This window comes from Columba livia, chromosome 19, assembly GCF_036013475.1.
Source record: "Columba livia isolate bColLiv1 breed racing homer chromosome 19, bColLiv1.pat.W.v2, whole genome shotgun sequence".
Classification (NCBI taxonomy): domain Eukaryota; kingdom Metazoa; phylum Chordata; class Aves; order Columbiformes; family Columbidae; genus Columba; species Columba livia.
In genome coordinates, this window is record NC_088620.1 from 2669537 (window position 1) to 2695371 (window position 25835).

The following is a 25835-nucleotide window of genomic DNA, read 5'->3' on the forward strand; positions in this document are numbered from 1 at the left end:
GTTGGGTGAAGGCGGCGGCCATGGCGGGTGTGGCCCCGGTCACCGGCGGGAAGCCAGGGGCGCAGACCGAGGCTCCTCCAGCTCCTGCGGTGCAGGGACCCGCCGTTAATTAACGTACAGCCTCGTGGCTTTGGGCAAACTTAAACAACGTTTGAGAGCCGAGTTTATTTTATTTGTGCAGCGCACACGCGGGCATCGCTGCCTTTCCGAGAGCGAGATGGAGGAGGGCACATCACAGCTAAACAATCCAGCCCTGCTACAAACATTAACATGTTTGTTTAGGTGTTTTAAAAATCTAATTAGTTCATTAAGAGACAACTACAAGGGCAGGTCCGGTCGGGCTCAGGAGCCCTCGGTGTCGGTGTTGTCGCTGCTGTTCTCCCAGTCGGCCTCGTGGTGTCGGTCCTTGGGGACCCTCCGCATGGCTCTTTTTCTGAAAACAAAATTCGTTACATTTTTAGAAGACATTTTCTGCAAACAAGTGGGAGGGTCAGTCGGTATCAATCCATTCAGTGATATCACCTAAACTGATGAAGACACAGAGAAATATTTCAAATTAATTAAACTGTCAGTTCTTTGGGGCGTTCTCCGTTCCCTGCTGAACCATCCGCACGGTCCAGAGCGTGTGTGATCGTTGCCGCCTTGGCCACCTCTGGTACCAAACCAGGGGTCTCGAGCAGCTCAGCGAGAGGCGCGAGCCTCTGAAGATGAGCTGTGGTGAATCTGTGCCCTCCCTGAGCCGAGCTTGGGGATGGGGCTCAGAAAGGAGGAAATACAACAAGCCAATGAGTTAAGTCACACAATATGTCTAATTTACTGAAGTCCAGACCTCCGGTATCGCTCGAAGCAGTCCCGCATCCTCCGCCGCTCCTTTTCCGCCAGCTCCTCGTTGGCTAAGCCGCACTCCTTGAACTGCAAAGAAATCCAAACAAATATGAGCGGGATTCCTGTGGAGAGGAATTCCGGGGAGCGCAAACCTGCCCTGCCAAGGGTTTGAGGCGCGTGTTCTGCGTGTGGCCTCTGCGGGGTGAAAGGCGCAGACCAACCCCAAAAAAAGGTAAAGAAGAGCCCAAAAGGATTCTCTTACACTTGGTGACTTTGGAGGCAGACTGATCTCTGCAGTGCTAAATTGCTGGGTTTGTCCTTCAGGGCGATCTTGTAAGAGAAGGAGAAACAAACAAAAAATCACAGCTTTAGTCATAGTCGCCATTGCGAAGTAACTTATCCCTCCACCCGTTCGTCAAACTGCAATAGCTGAACAGTACGAGCTGCACAGAGTCAGCAGCAGAACTGAAACCAACCCTCAAAAAACATTCAGGGTTCGGTGCTATGATCCATGCACGAGGCACTTCTCACTTGGACCCCGACTCGGGGTGACGGAGCTCCCGCTCAGGCTCAGAGGGACACGGCAGCTTTCGAGCTCCTGCTCGAGCAGAACGAACCTTCGCAAAGCAGCACCTCTGCCCAGCATCATTAATAAAGTAATAATTAAACTAACACATTAGAAACAATGTCAATCATTATTTTAACCATAACTCGTCCCTGTTTCCCAACGACTAAGTTGTGCGTATCAAGGCACGTCGCATCAGACGAGATTTTAGTGAAACTCCCTATGTAGTGCTCAGGTATTGTGATATGTGTTTTTTAGCTGAGTGAGGTAGAATAATAAAAGGCTTTTGGGATCAGTGGCATTTAGCTTTTGTGAAAAATCTCCCATCCCAGTGAATGAAAAGATCACTTAGATCTTCCAGGAGATCAAGCCAGAATATTTCTTCTACTGTGCCAGTTTCCTTCCTTTCTCAACATGTTTTAAAAGCGAGTTTCAAGTTCTTAGAAGAGCCTGTTAATGCCTTTCCACACTGCTGAGTCACTTCCACCGGGGATGCCACAGAAAAAGAACCAGTGACAGTGTTAACTACATGGTTCTGCTTTTGTGAAAACAGCCTGCAGCGTCAAAGGGAAGAGGCGAGGGAGAAATCCCTGGAGAAAGCCACGCAGGGCAGCTGAAGTGGAAGGATGTTTGGAGTGGCAGAATGCTTTGATTTACGGGTGCCTGTTCTGCACCATCTCCAGCTGGTTCACTCGGGGTGCCAAGCGCACCGCACTGAGAAGCATCTCTCACAAACTGAGTCGCCACTTTTAGGCTACAAAACCAAACCCAGGAATGTCTTTTCCCGTCCCTTTGAAGCACTGGACCATCCTCTCAAGAATTCGACTGTTTTCCCAAGAAAAGCCTTACTTTTAGTCGGTTGCGTATCTTCATCTAGATGACTGTGAAGAGTGAGCTGTGGGACAGAAACAAAGCAAGAACGTGAGAACTGCCCCTTGTTCTGTCTCACAGCAGCCAGGAACAGATGGAGGAACAGAAGAAACAGGAGCAACTCAGAACAATTCAATTCCCCTGATTTGCTTAGATTCAACAAATCTTGCTGACTAACCCCATTAATGTGCGCTACACTTAGAAATCTCAGGACACAGGGAGATTCTGTCACTGGTCTGCTTTGCCGCCTCTGTAGTTTTTGATCTCCTGGAGATGAGCCTGAGACATGGATGGCAAACTGCTGTTACCTGGGGAACTGAGCACACGTGAGGAATTTGAACCCATCCCCGAAGAAAGTACAAGGTAAACAAGGCGCCCTACTCACTTCCTGGGAATCTCTGGAGGAGGTATCGTCCAGGTCAGAGGTCTGAAATAAAACCAGTATGAATTAATCATTCTTCATAAGCAAGGAAGTGGTAGTAAGGGAATATACAGGAGACTGAAAGCTCCAGAAAACAGAGAAGTGTGGGCTTCCTCCCTCCTACGCTCCTGTCTGACCACTTGGAGAAAGCACACGAGATGCTACGCTAATTAAAAGCCCCTGTATACCTAATTTAATTCCAAAAACTTTAGCACCCTCACACCCTGCTCCCATTTCATCCAAATGGCACATACAGAGTCTCTAAATAGAGCTCACTCTTTGGTGGCTGAGTTTCCCCTCATTATCTTAGGATGTGCTCCAAGCACAAAAAGCCTCAGCGTGCATCGGTCCAGCTTATCCGTACCTGGAACCAGGGTGAGGTAACAGGATCCATCACGTTGTTCATTTTTCTAAACTCGGTGTTTGCATGGGGATGGTTACCCACGGAGCTGGCACCTAATCCAAACCGCTTTGGTGCAAAGGCCTCGGAACGGCCACGCTCTGCCCCTACACAGCTCCCCAATGCACCCCACGGATGACAACCCGCAGACGTACCGGTGTGGGGAGCTCCAGCTGCAACCTCTTCAGCTTGGCTTCAGTAGCCAGTAACTGACTCTCCTTTTGGAAGAGCTGCAGTTGCATTTCGTCACATCGCTCCCCCAGCTCCCGGATCTGCTTGCGGTGCGTGTCCCTCTCCACCAGGTTCTTGGAGTACTGCGTGTAGAACTGTTCCCGGGTCAGGAGCGCCTGGCGTGAGGGACAACGTGCCACGGCACGTCACACAACAGCACATTCAGTGCAGTACCTGCCCACTCCGAGCAGTGAAGCAGCGATTAGCAGAAGCTCCGTAAGGAAATGTTTCATCACCTGGTCTCTTTCTGCAGCCACTTCCTCCATCTGTTGCAAGACAGCTTCAATCCGTTTTTTGTACATCTGGGAGTCCTTCCTCAGAGACGTGCACTGTAGTTCAAGCATTTCTTTTTCCTCCGCGTACTGTCAAAACAAGGTCAAAACCACCCTGTTTGTGGGGAGAGCCTGAGCTGGACTCTCCCCCACTTCTGCTCTGCGCCACAGATCGCTGCAGCCAGACCACGCAATGCCAATGCCCAGCCTGACTGTCCGGCTGGGGCAAGGCCAACCAGAAGGTTGGTCCACATGACTCAGTGAACTGCTGACATGTTGGACTGACATGTACCTGAGCTGTCAATCGAGATAAAAGCTCCCACCACCCTCCAGGCTGAGGCAGGGACTGTTAAATAATGAAGCATTAACAGGTAGCAGCCAATGCCACAGAATGCTAAAATATTAGCGTGCCTTTTTTGACAAACTGTAACACAGACACCAGAGTAGCAGCAGCAGGGATTGGTGCTGAGCAGCTCTGCTGCTCCAGAAGCAAGACATGGCAGGTGCTTCATCTGCCTGTCCTACCCACAGAGGCTCAGGACCACAGCACATACTCTGTCTTGGAGTGCCTCTGCTCGCCGCAGCTCCTTGCGAAGGCTGTAAATGGTGTTCATCAGCTCCCGCCGTTCTTCTAGTAGCTGGCTACAGTCCTTCTCCAGAGTCTCACTGGAGAGGCTCTTCTCCAAATTCTGTTCCCTGGCAACCTGCTGGACAAAGAAAGAAGTGAGATACAGCAACCATCTAACTCCATATTAACGCCCTCCCTGCAGCCCCGTGTGCTCTATTTGACTCAGGAGAACAAAGCCAGAACTGACCCACACAACTTCAGAGCAGCCCCATCGCTTCCCTGGCTGCTACAATCACTTCTCAGGAGTCCATTTCCAACCCCCCACCAACCTGGAGAGTGTTCTCCAGCTCCTGATTCTTGGCCAAGAGAAACTCCTTCTCCTGCTGGATCTCCCACATCACCTCATGGCTCGGACGCTGCTCTATGGCGTGCTTCAGTTTCATCGTGTGCTTACGCTCCAGCTTGCAGTCATCCTCAGCCTTCATGAGGCTGTGCTTCAAGTGATCGATCTACAAGAAGGTTCAGAGCTCATCAACAACAAACAGAAAACTCTGGCATGCACAAGCAGTTCTCTCTCCATTCCCCAGGCAAACATGGGGCAAGTTTCTCTCCAGCTTTGTTTTCCTCATGTTGTTTGGTGCTCTGGGGACCAGAGTCCTGCCTGTGTGCTAAATGGACACAAGAAGTTGCTCTTTTGAGAGGGCCCAGTCTTGAATGATGGGAAAACTGTTAATTCTTCACAGAACATCTTGAGCTGTGGAGCACCAGACATGGCATCTGCTAGAGAAGATGCACAGAACTCATGCTGGACTGAACCAGACCACTCTGGGCAAAGGCACATCTGGCACAGCCTTCCAGGGATCAGGTAAGAAGCAGAAGCTCAAGAAAAAAGCGACTGACCTCTAGCATCAGGTCCCGGTTCTTCATGAGGGCAGCGCTCTTCTCCTCGCTCTGTTTGGCGTAGCTCATCGCCAGGCTGTAGTTCTCGTCCTTGCACTTGCGCAGCTCCTTGCTCAGGCTGTCCCTCTCCTCCTTCATCTTCTGCGCCCGCTCCTGGTGCTTGCGGAGGAGGCTGTCCCTCACCCACATCTCCCTGATCGTGTCCTCCTTGGTGCGCAGCCACACGGTGAGCTCCTGGGCTTTCCGCCGCTCCTCCTGCACGGTGCTCTGCAGCTTCATGATCTCGTTCATCAGGAGCTGGCTCAGGCCGGACTCCCCAGCGGTATCTGTTTGGTGGGCAGGAATCAGCCATCGCTGTCCTGCCTGCTCCCCGGACACACGTACAGCGCCGGTTCCCACCCGCGGTCACTGCAGCTGGGGATCATCACGTGCCACGCACAAGGACACAAAGCCTGAAGACACGTGTGATGAATTATCCCTGCTGCTTCCCCCCTGCTCTGTGCCTTTCTACACCACAGCATCACTGGCAGAACAGAACTGACCCGTGTGCTTCCTCCTCCACCCTCCTGGGTCCAGCCTGTGACACCAGACAGCCCGGCCGTTCTTGCCAGAGCCTTTCCAAAGCACACAGGGAACACCACAGGGAACACTCCCGATTCTGCTCACCAGAGCTGGGGAAAACAGAGGCGAATCCCCCCTTAATTTGCACGGCAACACCAAACAAAGAGCTGTTTTTTCAGAACACAAACATTACCTATAATCATAGAGAAAACCCTGCTGGGCTCCTTGCCTGTTATTTTCTTATACAGTTGTGGATAATAAAGCTCAAGACTCTCCAGAAATGCCTCAAAGCCCTTGTGTCCTGTTCGCTGAAGAATGTCCAGAAGAACACCTGAAATAGTAGCAACAGGATGTTCTATTGATTTATTTCTCTCTTTACCTATTTCTGACAGAACAACATCACATTCCTGCTTTCCCTGCAATGATGCTCTGGGGAAAGGGAAGGGAAAGGGGCTGCTGAGCAGCGACTACAGTGTTTGTGCCTAAACACAGGCACATGGTGACCTACAAGCGTGTTCCTTCAGGTCCAGATGGTCAGCACCCTGTTCTGATCTGCTCCCAAGAGCCAACAAAGCACAGGAACATCTACAGAGGCGAAGCTGCACTGCACCCACCTGCCTTGCGCTTGCGCATCACCAGGCTGGGGTCATTGAGGACTTGTTCCTCATCGTCATGGTTGATCACTTTGCACTGGCGAAGATAAGGCGTTATACGGGAAGGATCGATCACGGAGATCAGCTTCACCCGGAAGTTCTCCAGGTTATTCCAACATGTCTCATCGTTATCTTCTTCCAACATGTTGGTGAGCGAGAAGGATTGGTGAGCAGTGCTGTCCTGTCTTGGAAAAACAAAACCAGAAAACAAACAAGCAGACTCTGAGCCTCCTAGGGGACTGGGGGTGGTGCTGAAACCAAGTGTGTTAACAGCCCAAGAATGGAAAGGTGTCTTTTAGGTACAGTAACACATCTCCCACGTGGTCTTTAAGTCAGTGCTTGCAAATCACCTGCAGAACACACTGCAGTCATACCTGGAAGAAGAGGGTGGTACCAGACCGGAGACAGGAGCAGCGGCCAGGCTAGTGCCAAAGCTGCTGCCCCAGACGTGACGGAGAGCTGGCGTGAAATTCTGAGAACACAGAAGTCACCAGAGCTTGAAGGCGCCCCTCCAACCAGCTGAACATCCCCCCGATCTCGCTGCTAGAGGAAAGTGAAACTATTTAGCAACGGGTCCACTGGTGATAGGCAAGACATTGAGAGCCCCATGACCAGGGGAAAATCCAACTAACTCTAGATTCCCAACAGCGTACCCCAGGAACGGGCTGTCGAATCTCACTGACTTCACCATGGGTTCTCCAAATGCTCAGCTGTGCTTACAATTAAATCTTTAATCCCAATGAACAATACAAAAAGGGTTGGAACACAACACAAGATAAGTTGATGGCAAACTGCAACTTTCCAATTTGAAACTAAGGATGTTCTGGAGAAGTGAAAACATCTTTAAAGCTCTTCTAATGAGCTGTTGCCTCTGCATTACAAACAGTTCACTCTTCCATCTCCCAGCATTCAGGAGATCCTTGTATTTTGTCTGACCACACAGTCACTACATCTAACACCCGCAAAAGGCTCCATGCACACCCCAATGGCGACAGCCTTAACTGGGTTCAGCAGTAATCACGCAAAGCTGGTTTTCTGTGTGCTTCATCCATAGACAGAGAAGTCAGCTGCCTCTCACATCCACCTCACAGATCTCACCTGTGCAGCTTCAGCAACTGATGCTCACAAACACCCCTGTGTGACAAACACACAGCCCGAGAGGCCGCTCTATACCCAGGCTTTGGAATACTCGTTAAGTGTTACATTGTCAGTTAACTTTAACGAGCTGGGCTCACACGGAACTTGTCACTTGTCATGGAGAAAACACTTTGCTCTGCCTGACATCAAACCAGCCCCAGCACATTACAAGAAACGCACTCCCCTGTTGATAAACACCAGAGCCTTCCAGTTTCCCCATTAAAATAAACCGTTCTGCATTATATGGACCAACCTGAGCCTCTGCAGCCAAAAGCCTCACTCATCTGTGTCCTGGCTCTGAGAAAACTTGTCTTGGGTGCAGCCTCCCTTTCTACTCTGGTAAGAGCAAAGATCATTCAGCTGTACTCTGAGACGGGAAAGGGAAGGAAAGAAATAGAAAATTAAAAAAAGGGGAAGCCGGAGTGGGTGATGGAGGAGAAGAAAAACACTGGTCACATTGCGAGTCGGCAGCATCACTACACATTGATTTTAAACTCATTCTGCCTGTTTTCCAGCTGGAGTCCAGAAAGATTCTTCGTGTAGTGGTCAGAAAGGCTCAAAAGTGCGAAGGTCACAGGCGCAGGTCTGTCCAGCTGATTTTGGGGGACAAAACAAGCTGGAGTTCGAAGGAAGAGGCTCTTCAAATGGCCCTTCAGCTGTTAACATCTTCATACAGGGAAGCAAGTGGCAGCAAAAATGGCCTCTTGGTTTAGAGTTCAGCCAAAAGGATTGATTTCTATAATAATGCCTCTAATTCTGGATGTCCTTAAGCTCCAAGCATAATTATGACAACTCAGTATTTTGAGGGAAAAGGAGTCAAGTCTTGGCAAAGCAAGGAACATAACCCACGATTCCCAAATTACAGGCTGTGGCTCTAACGATAATTAAAGGAGCAGCACAGCCAGCAGCACTGTGCTGATTTTAAGCATCAACATCATACCTTTGACTGCCTCCCCGCCTCCCCGCAGCCCTGAACTGCAGCTGCAGCAAGAACTCACTAACAGTCTGTTTTACAAAAGTCTGGAGAACACACACGCTCTGATACCATGGCAGCATGACACATTTTCCCATTAGCTTCCCACTCTACTCTTTGTTCTGCTTTTGAAGTTTCTGGAGAGTTCCTCCATGTTATCATTAGGAGTGGGGCAGAGATGCTCAGAGATTCTTTAAGCCCGTGCTTTTCGTTAGGCATTAAATTAGACTCATACTAAAAAAAGATACAGTACCTCTCTTAGCTATGCCCTTGCTGAAGGTAATCAGAACATCTGCTAATTGACCAATCTTGCCTCAGGAGGTTTTGTTCTATAGTAACAGATCAGTTTAATGCTGAAAAAGAACAAAGATAGCTGTTTCTTATAGTTGTACAAACTTTTTTGCACAAGCAGTAAGATTACAAGGGCATTTCTTGAATGGCATTTGTGAAGGAAACAATCATATGGCACACAGATCACTTTTACTGCCAGGGCCTCACAGTAACAGCCCTGTGGTGAACAGCACATAGAAGTGCATGGCAGAGATCTGAACTTCTGGGAAAAATGTTCTCTATACCGGCTTATGGAAAATAGAGCACGCTTCGGAAGGAAAACCATTTCACCATCCTTCCTTTTGCTCCATAATGTCTTGACAGCCAATTACAGCCACACGGGTGCCCCTGCCCCAGCTCGCGTGGCAGTTCCACCTCCCAGCGCTCTCAACTCCCCACCACACTCCCTCAGGTTTAACCAGCGCAGTGGAATGAAGCTTCCAGCAGCACTTTCCCTCTAGACTTTATCAGCTTCGACTCAGCTAGCCTTGCACATCTCTGTAAGACAGAAATTGCTGGTTTATGAACGAAGAAATAAGTTTTTGTTAAGCGATTTGCTAATGTTTGCACAGGGCAGGCTGTGGAAGAATGAAGAAAGAATCCAAGCCTAATTAACTCCTGCAGTATTAGCCACATGCATATTCATTTTCCGCACTCTCCCTGGTTTTCATGCAGCTTGCAAACTTCATTTTTCTCATTAGCAATCACACTCATACACACGTTATTAAAAGCACTATTTACCAAAAAAAACCCCACACAGAACACATCAGTAATTTTTAAGTGAGAAAAATAAAACATCTGTATTTCAACAAACACTCAAGACTCATTTTGATACAAAATTAATCTGCTGCTTATCCAGCGGCATTCAGTCATTCAGCTATCAAGCCAAAGCACTGTCACAGCACTAAAAAGCTGCTCAATGAACAATGTATTGTGAACATGGATAAGCATTCACATAAACAGGGGCTAGCACAAAAAGGAAATAAATAACCACCATTGCTGGTTCCCCCAGATCTCCAGCAATCTTCCCCGCAAGCATCTATGCCAGGTGCTAGTTGGAAAGAGAACAGAATTGGTCTGTGCCTGGAAGACTTCCCTCCAGCCACTTTGCTCCGTGTTTTGCAACTTGTCTAAAGACGCAGACTTTGTTGGGCGATGGGCAAACCAGTCCAGCCGTCCTCCTCTTCCCCGGGTCCCTCTAGTCTGTTGGAAAGCGTTCCAAGTGAATAGTGCAAAGAGTATCTCCTGCTGCCGGGTAGGGAGGCAGACTGTTCACACGGCTCCTGGAACAAAGCACAACTCCTATTAGTCACAGCATTTTTATAGAAGCTGCTGGTTTGGAGCTTCTAAAACCAATTTTAAAGGTAAAACCCAAACAGTCTCATCTGACAACTACGTTCATCAAGCACCACTTATGTTCATTTAGTCTGTTTCTCCAAAAGCCTCAGCATATATTGACATCACATGCCTGTACCCTACAGAAGCTTCTATTATACATCTAGATAAATGAAGCCATACAAAGGGAAAAAAAACCCACAAAGTTGGTCAAAGATCAAGCGTTAGAGACAAACTCCAATGAGGAACCCACTTGCTCGCTGGAACCTGGAGCAAGGATTTACTTCAGCTTCTGTTGCAAGTGTTCAGCACTTGCACACAAACCCTCCCGCCCGCAGCTGCTGCCCGGGCTTTCCTGGCCCACAAATCCTGACCCTCTATTACTAAACGAGTCTTATTTTAGCAGCCAAGTCTGTAGGGTGCTACCAACCAAGTCTAATATCAGTAGGCAGCAGCACGGACTAAAAGGCTGCCAAATGTTTGAACTTCCTCACTTTTGTATATAATTTTATCATGCAGACATCAACTTCCTTCCCCATGAAAGTTCAAGTAATAGCTTTAGTCTGTGATTAATGGGTGATTGTAGAACTCTGTGTCCTCAGGGAACAAAAGTTGAGATAATTGCAGTCCTTTCCTCGGGCCATGATTCATTGCCTAGGCTGTACCACAGACATTTCAAGTTCTCTTCTTGGGCAAGAAATACAAGACTCACAGAGTAGCTACTAACACATTTCCTTCTCATATCCTCCTCCTTTTCCTGAAGCGGGTGCTTCTCCTGATTTGAGGAGCATCAGCCACATCGGTGCCGGAGTCCCAGACAGATTGTGCAGCAATCCCTCCAGCTCCCGCGTCCTGCAACAGAAGCAGGAGAGACTATCAACACCATGTGAGTTGGCACCACTGCAAAGAACCCCTTCAGCCAGCTTTTTGTTCTAGGGAGCTCAGAAAGCTTTCCAAAACAGGACATTATGGCTTACAGCGATCCTTATACTTAATAATCTCTAGTCATATAAAACAATTAAGGAGGAAGACCTCAAATGGCAATAGGAGCAAACACTGAAAATTCTCTTATTTGGTTTAAAGGACACATGCAATTAAAAAAAGGGCCTGATTTCAAAAATACAGGAGTCTGTGCAGCAGATTAGAAACTGTAAGAAGAAATGAGCTTTGATACCCACTCCTAGGTATCAAATATGAACACGAAAACACAGGCTTTTTGCTCGTGAGTCCTAAGGGACTTCCAGCTGAGCTACAGAGCCTTTCCTTTTATCAGCTGCAAACCCGTGCTTCTTCAGGACCACCTTTCTGCTACATTTAATTAACAGTGGGGGTTTCACCCTGGGCTTCAGTGGGAGCAGTATTTAGCTGGCAGTAACCTCCTACTTTTATTCCCTGCCACCTCTGTTTTACCTGATTTAGTGCATCAGCATCTTTGTCTCCAGGCTCATCAGCAACCGTCCCATCCAGCCGCACACCTGTTAACTCATTCCCACAGCTTTCTTCCTCAGACGCTTCCTTCTCACTCTGCCACTCCTCTTCATCACTCTCTTCATATTGCTTCCTGCTGCCTGACAGAGTTGTTATCACTTTTGGAGGAGGCAGAGTTGCCAGTACAGCTGGGAGCGTAAAGGCTGCCAGGAATCTGGCTTTCAGCAGGAGGTAGGCAGGGTTATCACCAAGTTCCCGCTGCACCAGTTCTCCGATAGCATCCAAATCTACCCCAGTGCCCCCATCCTGACCAGTATCAGAAGGCAGAAGAGAGGCGGCTTGCTCTTCTAGAGCTGCTTTCTGCAGAAGTAGCCTGGAGAGGGTTTTTAAGTTGCACAGAAAAGGTGGCAAATAAGGCAACCTGGTTTGCAGGGACGGCACCTGGACACCTCGTTTCCCACTCAGCCACTCCTTCACCACCCCCTCATCTTCGAGGGAAATCAGGCTGAAGTCAAGCAGGTTCTTTTCCGCACTGGACGTGGTTGGCTGGGGTGGGGTGTCAGCTGCCTGTGTAGCGGGTGGTTCGGAGGCAACAGGTGTATTTTTCAGTGCTTGTGCAGCAAAACCACCAGTGTTTCCTGGAATATCGTTACAAGGAACTGGATTTCCCGTCGGGAGCACAAGCCCTTTTGGGATGACATTTGGACTGGAAGATGATCCATTTGTTGTAATGGAGTCATGGCTCTTTCCCGAGCTAGAAAGACTCGACACAGGTTGGGAATCAGGCCCTTGAGTGTTTGCAGGCGGCTGTGTTTGAGGCAGCAGCACAGCACGCAGGGCTGGAGCACCAGCTGGAAGAGCAGTCTGAGCCGGGGAGGAGTCAGAAGCCTTGGAGGAGCCATCTGAACATGCAGGTGTTGCAGAAGAAACGCTGGATGTGGTGCATCCAGCACTCTCCGCGGTCACGGGTACAACGGTGGAATGGTTGGCTGTCTTGCCCAAAGGTGCTTCTCCGGCTAACCGGGCACTCGGTGCTTTTGTCTCTGCACTGCTGGGCTGAGGCGTGTTAGCTGCCGCTGGTACAGGAGGCACCCCTGAGACAGAGCCGTTGCTGCTGGAAGTCACAGTTGTCTGACCCTGATTTGTTACAGCAGGAGCTGGCAGTCCTTGGGGAACACTCACCACGGTTTGTACAGCGGTGGGGAGCAAAGCCTGTGGCGTCACAACCCATGTGAACGGCAGGATGCTCTTGGGAAGCAAATGCGAAGCAGTTTGCTGAGTTACAAGAGCAGGCAAGAGACTGACTGGCCTCTGCTGGGGCCCATCACTGTTCAGCTCACAGGCAACTGGTGTGGAAAGAGACAAATTGCTGGCGCCAGACTCAATGCCAACAGGCACCACTGTAATCTGATGTGGCACAAAAACTTGCTTTTGCAACACTACTGAAGCTGAGCTACCAGCCAGGACCTGACCATTGCTCCCTCCCGGATCTGGGGCCTTCTCTGCTGCAGCTGGATTCAAGCCTGGAAAAAACCCTCCCTCGGGGCTGCTTTCTAAAGCTTGCTCTTTTAGTTCCTTACTGGATTGCAGTTCTGTCCCTTGTGAGGATCCAGGGCTTTCCCCAGTTTCTGGCACTGATGAGGAATGGTTTCCAAGCACGATAGTGGTAGAAGTTGAAGCCGCAACAGAAGTAAACGCTGGCAATGGAGCTGGTGCACACTGTACTTGGCCATTCGTAGAACCAGCTGCTGCAGGTTTGTTCCCTGCTTGCGCAGAAGGAACAATTTGCTGTTGTGGGTGCTGGATTATCAGTGGTCTGGAAACCAACATCTGTGGGGCAACAAACACTGTCCTTTGCATAGCTTTCTTAGCCTGGGATTCTCTTAGCCGCTTCTCCCTCAGTAATTCCGAGACAGTTTTAGGCTTCTGCCTTTGCCCTTGGGCTGGAAGCGCCCCCTGTGCGGCAGGAGCGCAGCTCGCCAAGGCAGCACTGGTCTCCTTCAGTTTTGAGACAACGGGTCTCCTGACAACGTTCCTTGGGACGCCCCTTTGGGAGTTGCTCTGAGTCCACGACTGTGATGGATTGCCTGTAGAGGAGAGGAAATAAAAATTAAAACAATAAAGGATTGAACAGTATTTCCAAAAGCCATACCTTAGCGATTAAGCATCAATTACACTGCAGGGGAAGTAGCAAAATTCCTATTTGTGAGTCACAGTATCACAGTATGTTTGGGATTGGAAGGGACCTCAAAAGCTCATCCAGTCCAATCCCCCTGCTGGAGCAGGAACACCCAGATGAGGTTACACAGGAAGGTGTCCAGGCGGGTTTTGAATGTCTGCAGAGAAGGAGACTCCACAACCCCCTGGGCAGCCTGTTCCAGGCTCTGCCACCCTCACTGAGAAGAAGTTTCTTCTCAAATTTAAGCGGAACCTTTTGTGTTCCAGCTTGATCCCATTACCCCTTGTCCTATCATTGTTTGCCACCGAGAAGAGCCTGGCTCCATCCTCATGGCACTCACCCTTTATATATTTATAAACATTAATGAGGTCCCCCCTTAGTCTCCTCTTCTCCAAACTAAAGAGCCCCAGCTCCCTCAGCCTTTTCCTCACACGGGAGATGCTCCACTCCCTTAATCATCTTCGTTGCCCTACGCTGGACCCTCTCCAGCAGTTCCCTGTCCTGCTGGAACTGAGGGGCCACAACTGGACACAATATTCCGGATGTGGTCTCACCAGGGCGGAGTAGAGGGGCAGGAGAACCTCTCTCGATCTACTAGCCACCCCCCTTCTAATACACCCCAGGATGCCATTGGCCTTCCTGGCCACAAGGGCCCAGTGCTGGCTCATGGTCATCCTGTTGTCCACCAGGACCCCCAGGTCCCTTTCCCCTACACTGCTCTCTAATATGTAATTTCCCAACCTATACTGGAACCTGGGGTTGTTCCTGCCCAGATGCAGGACTCTACACTTGCCCTTGTTAAATTTCATTAGGTTATTCCCCGCCCAACTCTCCAGCCTGTCCAGGTCTCTGATGGCAGCACAGCCTTCTGGCGTGTCAGCCACTCCTCCCAGCTTGGTGTCATCAGCAAACTTGCTGACAGTACACTCTGTTCCCTCGTCTAAATCGTTAATGAATATATTGAACAATATTGGCCCCAGTACTGACCCCTGAGGCACTCCACTAGATACTGGCCTCCAACTAGACTCCGCACCATTGACTACCACAACAGTATAGTCTTCCTACAACAGTACAGTCTGGATTTAATCCAGCCCCATCCTGATATCCTTCAGGTAGCTCTGATGCAGCAAGATTACTACTTGTTCAGCGCTGATGTAATTTTCCCTGGAAATCACAAATGGGCTAGGAATGCACCTTAACAGTGCACAGGAGAAACCACACTGCTCAACACCCCAGGAACAACAACCTGCGGTTCTGACTGTGCCAACACCATCACTACAGCCAGCGCCTTGCTGGAGAAAAGCGTTAACAGCGACAGTCTACAGAACTGCCGGCCCAGCGCCACTGGTCCCCCAGCCCCTCAGGACTTTTTACAGTTCTTACCAAAGGGTAAGATATTTAGCCAATAACTGAAAGATCCAAGAGCTAGCAGAAACGACAATGTAGTTTTGTTCCAAAAATTCTCCTTGAGTTAAATTGGTCATTAATGTAATGGTGATGAATTATGTGAAAGTTCTTGCACATCATAGAAATAAATGTTCTGGTATGTACCTGAAGAAGTCTCCGTATTTTGGGAAGGCTGCCAAAAACAAACAAAAAAAGAAATTATACTTTTGAGATACCTAAAGATCACTAAAACAGCACAGATGTGAATCAAGCCCACACCGGCCAACATTTGATTGTGCTTCTGAACCAAAACAAACTGGTAACACACACAAACAGCACCAGTGGCCACACACAATGACAAATCTCTACTTTAGTCAAGAAAAAAAGAGGGGAAAGCTTAGAAACAGATTGTGTGCAATACCTGCTGGGGGCTCCCTGCATTAGCACTGAGCAGCTCTGCCTGCCTTTGCCTTCTCTCACGAATAATCTTCATGCAGCCATTGGTATCGATCTGGAAGAGCTGCAAGGTGAGAATTTCATTAAAATTTGATTGAGAACAAAAATGTGCTGGTAGAGCCAGCGATAAGACAAGATAGATGAGAGAAGCTTCGCATGCAAGGTTCTGGGGACATTTTTGCACTTACAGAAATAAAACTCACAGTATTAGATTCTGGATACAGGATTTCTTTGAGAAACAGCACATGCAAGCCATGAGGTCAGATTAATCCAGTAATTGGATGATTATTTAAGGAACAAAGCTAAACCACTTATTTAAGCACCAAATACAGAAATAAAGATTACCACTGTTTGAAAGCAGATAATGCTACCAAGACAGCAAAACCTACCTGAAGGAAAAGCGTGAACAGGGGAGTGCTTGCAAGACTGACCGACTTAATCTTCTCTTGAATAGACTCAGCTGGAAAAAAGTCCAACATTAAAATCAGCTGGGCACTCGCTGCCAAGATGTCAGAAAGCAGGGACAAAAAGCAGGGCGGTTCTGTCCCTGCTGGTCACCACTACCTTTTGTCTGATGAAAACCCATGTGCCCAGTCTGGAAGGTGCACGGCAGCAGTACGTCGCCCACCCACGGTGTCACTGCCATGAGAAGCCTTCTGTCAAGGTTTAATCTTCTTAAACGCCCTCTCTCTTGACGATAAGTTTTCTCTGTGATGTTCTGCAGCCCTTGAACCTTCTGGCCAGATGTACTATCTCCAGACTTTTTTGTTAAAGCGGTGGGAGATTTTAGCATCTTGGCCAGCTGTGCGTGAACAAATACATAGTTAGAGTTGCACTTGGGAAGGTTCTACTATAACTAGTCCCAAGACAGTCATGAAAAAATGATGAGCTTTTCCTCTTGAGACTACAGTGCAAGAAGATACACGACTGTATCAAAAGCCATTTCCCACTAAGCACCGCCTGGTAGCGCTCCCATCACAAGAGCAGACAAGACAGAAGATGCACTTACAATCCTCCTCTGGAAGCATGTGTTATTTCTTAATGCTCTTCTCACATTCTCCAGGCTAACCCGTAGCACTTGCTTTCCACACCTGAAAGCCTTAAAGCAAAAGCATACAAGAAAATATAAAAGGGAAAGCATTTCAGAGAAGGTTACTTGCACTGACTATAAACAGAAGGTACAAAAGTTTTCAACATCCCTGCTGTTGGAAGTATCTTATTAAACGAAATCAACCCCAAAGTGCAGATGCTTACCTTACCTTAGTCCTTGTGCATTATCACAATATCAAATCTTAACTTTGTAAAAGCCTTTGTGTGCTAGGAGGGTTTGCACTGTTTCAGTATTTGATTAGGAGTGAAAACCCAGCTCAAAATCAGATACAGATGTGTAAGTAACTTAATTCTCCCAAACTTTAAGCCCTACACCCTAATCACCAGGGCAGGGAGACACCACAGGCCAATTCCATGAACATCTAAAACCAAGTTTTGTTTCTGTGACAATACATGGAGGAAAGAACAGAGCTATTTTCTAGGTAATGTACAGGGAGTCAGTGCTAGAAATTTCTGTTTAATCCCACAGCTCAGTTCCCAACAGCACCCCCTGATGGCACAGCGAGAGCAGCCAACAGAGGCGCAAAAAAGGTTTTGCCATCCAACTCATCACACGCTCTATTTACTGCAGCACCTGAGCTTCCTGGTCATTTCTGATCTGAGCTCCAATCCCATCAAGAACAGACTGAGAATCCCAGGACTCACCTTGTTCATGATTTCTTCTGGATTCCTCACAACGACGTCTGTCGAATAGGGACGGGCGATGCCCCTCAGGAGGGTGTTCAACTCTGACGGTTTATCGGCAACTTTGCCCTTGTCTCCTATTGCACTTGGAACTTCACTCACAGGAGGGAAAAGGGATGGAGTTTGGTATCTTCCCTTGTTTGACTCCTGTGTATTTGTCTGTGTTGGTATCCACAGATCAATGCTGGGAATTGCACGCTCCTCCTTCTTCTTCGTTTCCTCCTCCTTCGTCGTCTCCTCCTCTGAACTGTCTGTTAAGTCCAGTTCTACGTCCTCACTGCTGCTCTCTGAAGAGCTGGAACTCTCTTCCACATGTCGGCGTTTTGTTGGCCTAGATTTTTTCTGCTCAGTCAAAACCAGCACAGACAAGTTTCAGGCAGTGTTCACCCTTCACTTGCAAAATCTCTCAAGCTTCACTTCTGCTGAGGTTAACTAAACCCAGCACAACTGACAATTGCCTTTGGACCCAGATTTTTATTGGTTTAGATTCTCGTATGCAAAGAAAAAGCTGCAGATAAAGACAAGTGTGCACTAAGAACTGGTGCACATGGAAGGACAAACTGAGTACAGCTGCCCCCATCCTGGCACACTCAGGTTCCCAATTTTTGTATTGATTTTACAGGATTTTGCTTTTAGTTTAGAGAATCTTAATTAAAGAGAAGGGACTATGACATAGCAGGATTTTGTACAATACCTTAGACCCAATCATGAGTTTCCACTTGCTCAGACATTGGGAGCCAGTCCGATGTGGCAACTGAGAAGCGATTTTACTCCAGTGACCTAAAAAGGATGGAGAGTAGCACGTACCTATTAATGCAACAAACTGAGCTGTCACAGCTCTGACTGCTAACACAGCTACAGAACTCTTTACTACACAATCCCGCAAAAACTGAATTTCTAGGAACAGACTACACGATCTAAGGAAGGCTGCAAACACCAGTACGAGGCAGAACCTCCTAGTATCAGCTGCAGGGCTTGAAATAAAAAGGAGAAAACTTAAATGATATATTACTTAATAGCACTTCTCTAAGCTTCCAAAGTTCAAGACACAGGAACACTTACCCAGGCCATGCTTTTGAACCAGTTCAATTAGCTGCCCCTCTTCCTCTAAACTCCACTTGCCTTTCTTGACATCACAGTGCAATGCTTTTAAGTACCTTCAAATGAAAACATCAAAGTAAGGAAGATTCAATTCTGCTTGTACAGTTCCGATCATCAGCACACACTTCGAGGCTGAACAAAACCAGCATTCTTTATCAGATCTTTTATTTTTGTTAAGGGTCCCATTCCTACTCCCTTAACAGAGCACAGTTACAATCTCTTTGTTCTCAAAAAATATCAGGCCACATGATTAGGAACTACAACAAGCAGCTGTAAAACAGGTCAGTGAAATTAGGACATACTGTACTTGAAGTCTCATGAAGTTGAGTCTGAAAAAGGCTCAGCACCTTGTTATTGGTGCTCAGTTACAGCAGTCACTGATGAGATCGTTTTCACACACAATACAGGGATGAGACCTTCCCCCCCACACCCCCTCATTCACGCTTTATGACCCCTTTGCTTTATTCTGAGCAACAATCTTCCCAACTTCTAACCCCCAAACAACTACACTGAGCGAGCAGAACGCCACAGGCAACACCACACTGCTCTCTCTGCTAAACTCAGTTTCAACCTATAGACGTCTGTAACTAGAAATGCCGGGTTATGTGGAGACAATGTTAGTGACTATATTGAGACCATAACCACTTTCTACAAAACAGTCCTTAAGGTGACACTGGTTTAAGCAAATCAAACATATTTGTAAAACAGGTTGCACCTTGGCTCTGCGTAATAAACTTGAAAGCACTGCTGCTAGAATTAACGTACTTACCGATCTCTGCACTGAGCATCGCTCCTCCCTGGCACTTCTGTCCGAATTTTGTACCAGTCACGCTCTCCATACTTCTTAACTGCAGCCAACAACATCTACGGTAATCAAACAAAGCAACAGTTGAAATTCTCATCAGTAATAATCCTAATAGGCCTGAGACTGAAGCAGCTGTATTTGTTTCCACTGTGTCGTACATCTCCGAACAAAAGCGTTTAGGAGCTTCTAAACGCTCTTGACTTGTACACTGCCCACCTTGATCCGTTTTATGTTCCTTTATGCCACTATTAAAGCTCAGATGTATCCAGTCATGCACCACCTGCCCGCTTCTTGCACCTGCAGTTTTAGACATCAGAGAACGGAACTTACAGCATCTTCCCTTGATGTCCAGGGTCCTTTCTTCAAACTGGGGTCCACGCTCTTTGTCCACCGGTAAATCAGCTGAGCTGAATCTCTTCCTTCCATGTAATAAGCAACTAGAAATGCAAAGGTATATTTTAAAGTCTGTTGCAAACCATGTTTCTTCCTTAACTTACATTGTAACTGTGGTATTTTCAAGCAGCAGATTGACATAAGCAGCATTTCAATCAAACGCATCAACAAGGGACGTTTAGAAATCAGAGTATCTGTAGTTTCAGATGAGCCACAGTGCTGTTGCACCCCGCACTGATCCCATGCTAGAACAGTAAGGTGAAAACACAGAACTGTGACTAGTTTGGTAATGGAGACATTCACAGGAAATAAAACTTCATTAATTCCTTGAATCAGAGCAGGCTGGGTGCTCTAGTATGTAGAAATATCAAGACATGAGCCTGGGAGAATGAAAACAAAAATTACAGGTAAATGAGAGGCATTTTTACTTGTAGGTCACTTACTTTTCTTGTACGGGATATGACTTCCCACTCTCATCTCTTGAACAAGCTCTAAAAGCATCTGATCTTCACCTTTGGTCCACTCTTTCCTTTTCAAATCTTTGTTATAGACTTGATATTTCTGCAAGCACTGGAAAGGTGTCCTGTTTGTCTTAATACAATGAAAAGAGAGATATGTGGATAACCGGTTATTTATGAAGGCAAGAAGAAACGGATAGAGTACCAAACTTGTTGGTATTGTTCTTGAATACTTCCCAGAAAATAATTAATTAGCAGTAACATTGCTTTCTGAAAACTGACATGAGGTGCATTTAAGTCAGAATTAACTGACCTGTCACCTCAGACCTTACCCCCAGCTCCTGGGCTATGGTCTGCCAGTCCAGATAACCGTGCTTAGCAGCGATCTGCTTCAGCCTCTCAATCTCCTCCTCGGTCCATTCCTTTTTGTTGATGCTTGGATGCTCCGAATTTTGCCAAAACCTCCTCAGTTCTTCTGAACTACGTTGTCCGTCAAACTAAAAGAAACAGCAAAAATCTCTTTTGTCTTGTCACTGGGACTGAATCACCAGGACAGACAGGAACACTGATACAAGGAATGGATTTTGTATTCCAGATACGCCTTATTGTTAAGCTTTTCAGAATTAAATCATCAAATTCAACAAGATGAGATCACATAACAGTCAACTTTGAGAAATACATGGTGGGAACAGTGGATGCAAACCAGACCAGGTCAGGTCCCCTCGAGAGAAGGGACACAGGTATCAGAGGTAAAAAACCAGCTGATCTCCCAACTTACATGGATGTTTGAGATTTTCTCCCAGTCATGCTCATCAAATCTGTTTCCTAACAATTCACTTTCTGGGAGTTGGCTAAAGCAGAAGGTACAAAGAAAAAACCACATTAAATCATTAATTAAACAAACACTCGCTTTGTCTTCCTGACCTTGCTTTGTCTTATTCCTCCCACCTGTTACTGATTTCCACAAGAACCAAACACTTGCTGCCTCAAAGCACTGGACTATGTCACAGTCACTTTGTGCAAAACAATGATTCTTACTGAAAAACAATCCCCTACAAGATGATGCTGGTTTAGCAAGAGAAATTATTAATGCAATATCAAAATTCATTGCTCCAGATGTCTTGATGAGCAAAAGCCGAGGACTACCGAGCTCTCTGCTTCCCTGTTGCTAAATCAACAGCTATTTAAACCAGCACCTTTATACTGGGTATACACACTACATTTATATCAAGACTGAAAACACGATTCTTAGTAAAGAACTGTGGAGATGAGACCTCTACAGAGTTTGAATAGCACTTGATTTTTTGCAAGCAACCACACATAAAGCTTTCTCCAAATGCCATGTCTAGAAGCACTCAAGGAAGGAGGGAATTTTCAGAGGTAAACTCCAAGAACAGACTTTCATTTTCACCAAGAAGACAAGATGACTTCTCACTTAATTGCCTCTATTTCTTGCTCCACTTCTTTGATTTGCTTTTCCAAGATCTGTTTCTCCATTTCAGTCTTGACTTTATCCAGTTTCTGATTCCAGTAACTCATCCTGTTCAAAGACATTTTTATCATTACTTAATATCACTAGATGGGAATGAGGTCAATGGTGTCAGAATACACATGGCAAAGACAGTTTCCCCATCGGTATCATTCTTTCCTTCAAGTTTATTTCCACACTACACAAAACTGTTGTTCATCTAGGTTTTCCACACCATACTGAAGGAAGCTGGAGTCTCTCCTTCCTTCATATATAATGTTCTCATCAGGAGAAAAAAGATCTTTGCACGGTACTTACTTCAGTAGCTTCGGCTGAAGCAGGCGCTGCAAGCGGTCGCTTGCTATTGATTGCTGCAATAACGTCTTCTCTTTGCTTTTCCCTAAACCAAACAAGGTAATCGAGTGTTCAGACATGAGTGCAAAAGCACCGCCAAGAAAAAGAGACCCACAGCTTTCAATACCCCTGCTAAAGTATCTCTCAGGTCTTCAGTAAGAGTTCCCCACCTAAATCACCGGTGTCACGTCTGATTTGCGCAAGTTGCAGCCTCTTGCTCAGCTTTAGTTCCAAAGAAACCTGAATAAAGATCATCACGCAGGTGCCTGCAACCACCTAGTGCTCTAAGCGTCCCCGGAACTTCTCTCATCTGAGCGCTACCCTTGCACCATCTCACTTGGTTTTGGAGCGCTTACCGGAGCTGATGCATCAAAACAAACGCAAATGAAAGAAGGAAGTCATTAATCACTCACTGAAACAATTTCTAGAGCATCCTATTTACCTTTAACTACTTTTTTTTCGTGGAGTCCAGTATGAAACATCAGTTGATGTTTAACTGCAAACAGGGGGGAACTAACCATATGAATATATACATTTGTTATAGCTCTATAGAACACTGAACAGCACAAAGAGTTACTTACATTTTGTTGAAATGAGTTGTTCAAAGGATTTTATGCCCTGAGCTGCCTTTTCCTTGGCATCTTCATTGGAAGGAGGGCCCTGATGAAGATTAGAGGGGTGAGATACACCGGAAGAGTCAGACACACAGAAAAAGTGCCCTTTCTTCTTAGAACTCCAGCATGAGCAAAAAATGTGGGGACAAGTCTTATGCATGTTTGTTCCTACTTAAGACACGTTACCAACTCGAGTAGGAATTAATAGTGAAATTAGAAGTCATTGCTTGGCTATTACATTAATATGTGCATGGTGACAGTTGATAACTTGGCTACAACAAAGAGTCAAGATCTCTTTTTACTAGTGACTCTTTAAAAACACATGACAAAACTAGTGCTGTTTGCCTCAGAAAGTCCGTTTCCAAGACAATCAGATTTCAACAAATACTTTAGAGAACAGCGTGGAATCGGATCACGGAGATGAAGACAAACAACCAAAGTGAAGCTGAAAACAAGAATGTTTAAGCGGCTGGAACACACTCCTCAAAACTCACTTTCTGACATCACAGCCAAGGGCCGAACAAACATTTCCAAAAGAGAGTAAATAAGCAACAAGTGAGGGAAGAAAAGGTTTCAAACCATTTACATTTACAGTTACACAGCTGAAATGTAACACAGTTACAATTTAAATCCATAATTGAAAGATATATCAATATGTAACCTAGTTACATTTACTTACAATTCCTGTTGTTTTATCCTTGAAGTATGGCTTCATAAAGTGACCCAAAAATACATTTGCTGGTAGATTTCTACCGTCTCTTGCCTTTGCCATTTTTGGACCACCAAGCTCGCACATGATCTCCTTCTGCAACACAAAAATTAAACAAAAAACAAGATATCAAACACCCTGGGGGTAGTGATTTTAGTGATAAGAAAGCATGGAAACATCGGTAAACCCGGAGAAACACAGGAATGAATATTTTACTGCTACTTTGCTCACCTGCTGTTCTTTGTTTTGAGCAATGAGAAGCTCGACTTCCTCAATCTTTTCCTGGATAACTTCCTGGTACACATGGTTCATCTGCAGACAGGTTTCTGGATCCTGTGGCAGACTGCTTTCAAGGTCATCGTCACTACTGTCAGCTTCTCCTTCCACTTCCTTGAGTCAAATAATGCGTTTAGGGAAAAGGAGAATAACCATCGCTTTAAAAGCGGGTATGTAACAATTATTTTTGTAACTGAACACCCCTGTTGTCTTACAAAGCTGATTTTCAAAGGAATTGGAGGCACAGAACTGTCGGTCTCTCACTGGCAGCTGTTCCGAAGGCTCCCAGAGGACGTCACAGCCTCCCCCGGCTCATCGGTTCACCTGCTGCTGTTTGAACCAAAGCCGCACTCCAAGCCTTGCCAACGCCTGATCTCGTGCCATCAACCGCACAGCTGTAAGTGAACTGCACGATACTTTACACTGGAGCTCTTACCTGCTAAATCTAAACCACCCCTTCAAATTTCCACCTCCTTTGCGCTTCTGCCGAAGCAATTCTTCCCTTATGCGGTTTATCACCCTGCGCTTCAGACACAAAGCAGGACTGGCTGCTTCATGGAAGTCTCCCAGCAGATTGACAAAATACCTCCTCCTCTCCTGTGCTCTACAGGTGTTCAGACCGTTCTCTACTAAACCTTTTTTATATAAAGTCTGAGAAAATAGTCTCTTTAAAACACCACAAAGGTGAACAGATCTGTGAATGTTCCCGTCAGGTACAAGCCCAGTATTCTTCAGGTACAAAGAAGGATAATATTTTTTGGATCACAAGCCGATGATTTCTTGCTCACACGCTCTGTGACCTCCCCCAGAAGCTGCTGTGTTTCCAGTGACGGATCAGCAAGCACTAGAGCACTGAGGTCTCTGATCCCTCTCATTTGTTTTCACGTGAAGAAATGTCTCTATTACATGTGAATAACAATATCCTGGGCAGGAATAACTAAATCTCCAGTGTATTATTAATCCTCCCCAAGCTACAGAGTTAAGCCAGATGCCTAAATTCCCCCAGAACAGAATGAAATTCCCCTTCCTCCCATTCTCTTCAGTAGACAAATAGGAAGATATGCTTAAAGAGAAAGCAGTTACCATTTCATCATGAGAGTCTGATCCATCATCTTCACCGTCATCTGTCAGACAACAAAAATACAAAAACGCTGACTGCAGTGGGATATAAAAAGGAAAGCTTCAAAACCAAGACTTTTCAATTAAAGCATACAGAATAAAGCATCACGTAGTCTCTCAGACATGACCATTTGGACACTACCAATATTGTCAAGTAAAAATCCTATTTAGTTACAGTCCATGCATGTAGTTTTTTGTTCTAGAGTAGGAAAAAAGCGCAGCTCCTGGTAACTACAGCAACAATCACGCTGCATCTTGGCCCTGCACATCACAGCAAATTACAGACTCGTGAGTGTGCAGCCAAGTGAACGATCCAACCCAATCGACCCCATAAACCCCAACTGCACCGAACAGCCTTTCCACACCACTCAGCAATATCTGGGTTTGCATTCGGCCTGGCCACAGATTCCTGACACGCACGATCAAAACACCGGTTGATGAAACAACGATGAAGCCACCAGAAGCACAGGTGCCCCAACTATTAGCATTCCCTCTTTGCTTTGAAATAATTGATTCTAGGAGGCACAGGCAGGTTGTGAAACGGAGCAGCTCACACGGCAGAGTTTGTGTTGTCCGTTCTGCGTGGAAATGGCTGCGGTTTAACTAGTGACAATATCTGGAGGGCTGTTACATTCCACGAGTCAGCTCGTTCTCCCGCCCCGAGGAGAAACCTCCACCACCAGGCCTGACAGCCCTGGCACCCTCCCCGCCATCCCGCCCTGGGTTTCACCACAAAAACAGGCAAAACGTGGGTGCAGGAGGCTCCTCCCTGAGGAGACGCCTCCAACATTCGCTTGGCAGAAACGGCGGGGCTAACACGAGAACCAGACCCGCGTGTGAAGAGGCAGAACGGTAACAACGCAGAAGCAGCGGGGGAGGCTGGAGAGGAGCGGGCGACCCGTACCGGAGCTGAGGCTGGAGTCGGACACGGTCACCTCAACGCTGGTCGCGCCGGGCTCCAGGCTCCGCTCCAGCTCCTCGATCTCCCGCCGGATCTTCTCCCGCTCCGCGTCCAGGTCGAGGCCCGCGGGGACCAGCGTGGGCTGAGCGCCGGGGGAGCAGCGGGGCCCGGCCGGGCCCGGCCGCCGGGACATGGCGACGCCGCGGGCTCCCGGGCCTGGGCCGCAGCGCCTCACCGCGGCCCCGCCCCCTCACCCTCCGCCCAATCACCGCTGAGCCCCGTCGCACGTGACCCCGCGCAGCCAATGGGGCTGGCGGGTCGGGGCTGGCGCACGTGCGCGGTGTGACGGCGCT

At 47.2% G+C, this 25835-nt stretch overlaps 2 protein-coding genes across 20 annotated transcripts; both read right to left on the reverse strand.

Moving 5' to 3' along the window:
* Nucleotides 1–150: 150 nt before the first annotated feature.
* Nucleotides 151–9932, reverse strand: CARD9 (caspase recruitment domain family member 9). 17 transcript variants are annotated; one of them, XM_065035625.1, is made up of 17 exons: nt 9701–9932; nt 8630–8729; nt 7657–7770; nt 6641–6809; nt 6228–6451; nt 5807–5944; nt 5595–5723; nt 5053–5378; nt 4482–4661; nt 4139–4291; nt 3549–3674; nt 3237–3428; nt 2646–2687; nt 2240–2285; nt 1088–1155; nt 830–912; nt 151–433 (listed from the first exon to the last, which is right to left on the reverse strand). In XM_065035625.1, exons 5-17 carry the CDS (start codon nt 6409–6411, stop codon nt 343–345), a joined length of 1758 nt encoding a protein of 585 aa, XP_064891697.1. In that variant the 5' UTR covers nt 6412–6451; nt 6641–6809; nt 7657–7770; nt 8630–8729; nt 9701–9932; the 3' UTR covers nt 151–342. The 17 variants fall into 17 exon arrangements, 15 of the variants coding, with proteins under 15 accessions (XP_064891697.1, XP_064891691.1, XP_064891698.1 ...); XR_010467161.1 differs by lacking the exon at nt 151–433 and adding an exon at nt 2439–2568; XM_065035619.1 differs by having other exon boundaries at nt 830–1155; nt 6228–6447.
* Nucleotides 9477–25781, reverse strand: SNAPC4 (small nuclear RNA activating complex polypeptide 4). Of its 3 annotated transcripts, none has more exons than XM_065035604.1 (23): nt 25486–25781; nt 24546–24586; nt 23418–23576; nt 23157–23282; nt 22445–22523; nt 21828–21909; nt 21477–21581; nt 20820–20892; nt 20374–20538; nt 20027–20174; nt 19521–19627; nt 19155–19249; nt 18347–18441; nt 17979–18064; nt 17246–17626; nt 16500–16589; nt 16055–16292; nt 15880–15950; nt 15456–15554; nt 15200–15227; nt 11452–13556; nt 10769–10893; nt 9477–9989 (listed from the first exon to the last, which is right to left on the reverse strand). In XM_065035604.1, the coding sequence occupies exons 1-22, from the start codon at nt 25673–25675 to the stop codon at nt 10780–10782; spliced, it is 4677 nt and encodes a 1558-aa protein (XP_064891676.1). In that variant the 5' UTR covers nt 25676–25781; the 3' UTR covers nt 9477–9989; nt 10769–10779. The 3 variants fall into 3 exon arrangements, with proteins under 3 accessions (XP_064891676.1, XP_064891675.1, XP_064891678.1); XM_065035603.1 differs by having other exon boundaries at nt 10754–10893; nt 25486–25780; XM_065035606.1 differs by lacking the exons at nt 22445–22523; nt 23157–23282; nt 23418–23576; nt 24546–24586; nt 25486–25781 and adding an exon at nt 22034–22224 and having other exon boundaries at nt 10754–10893.
* Between the last annotated feature and the right edge of the window lie 54 nt (nt 25782–25835).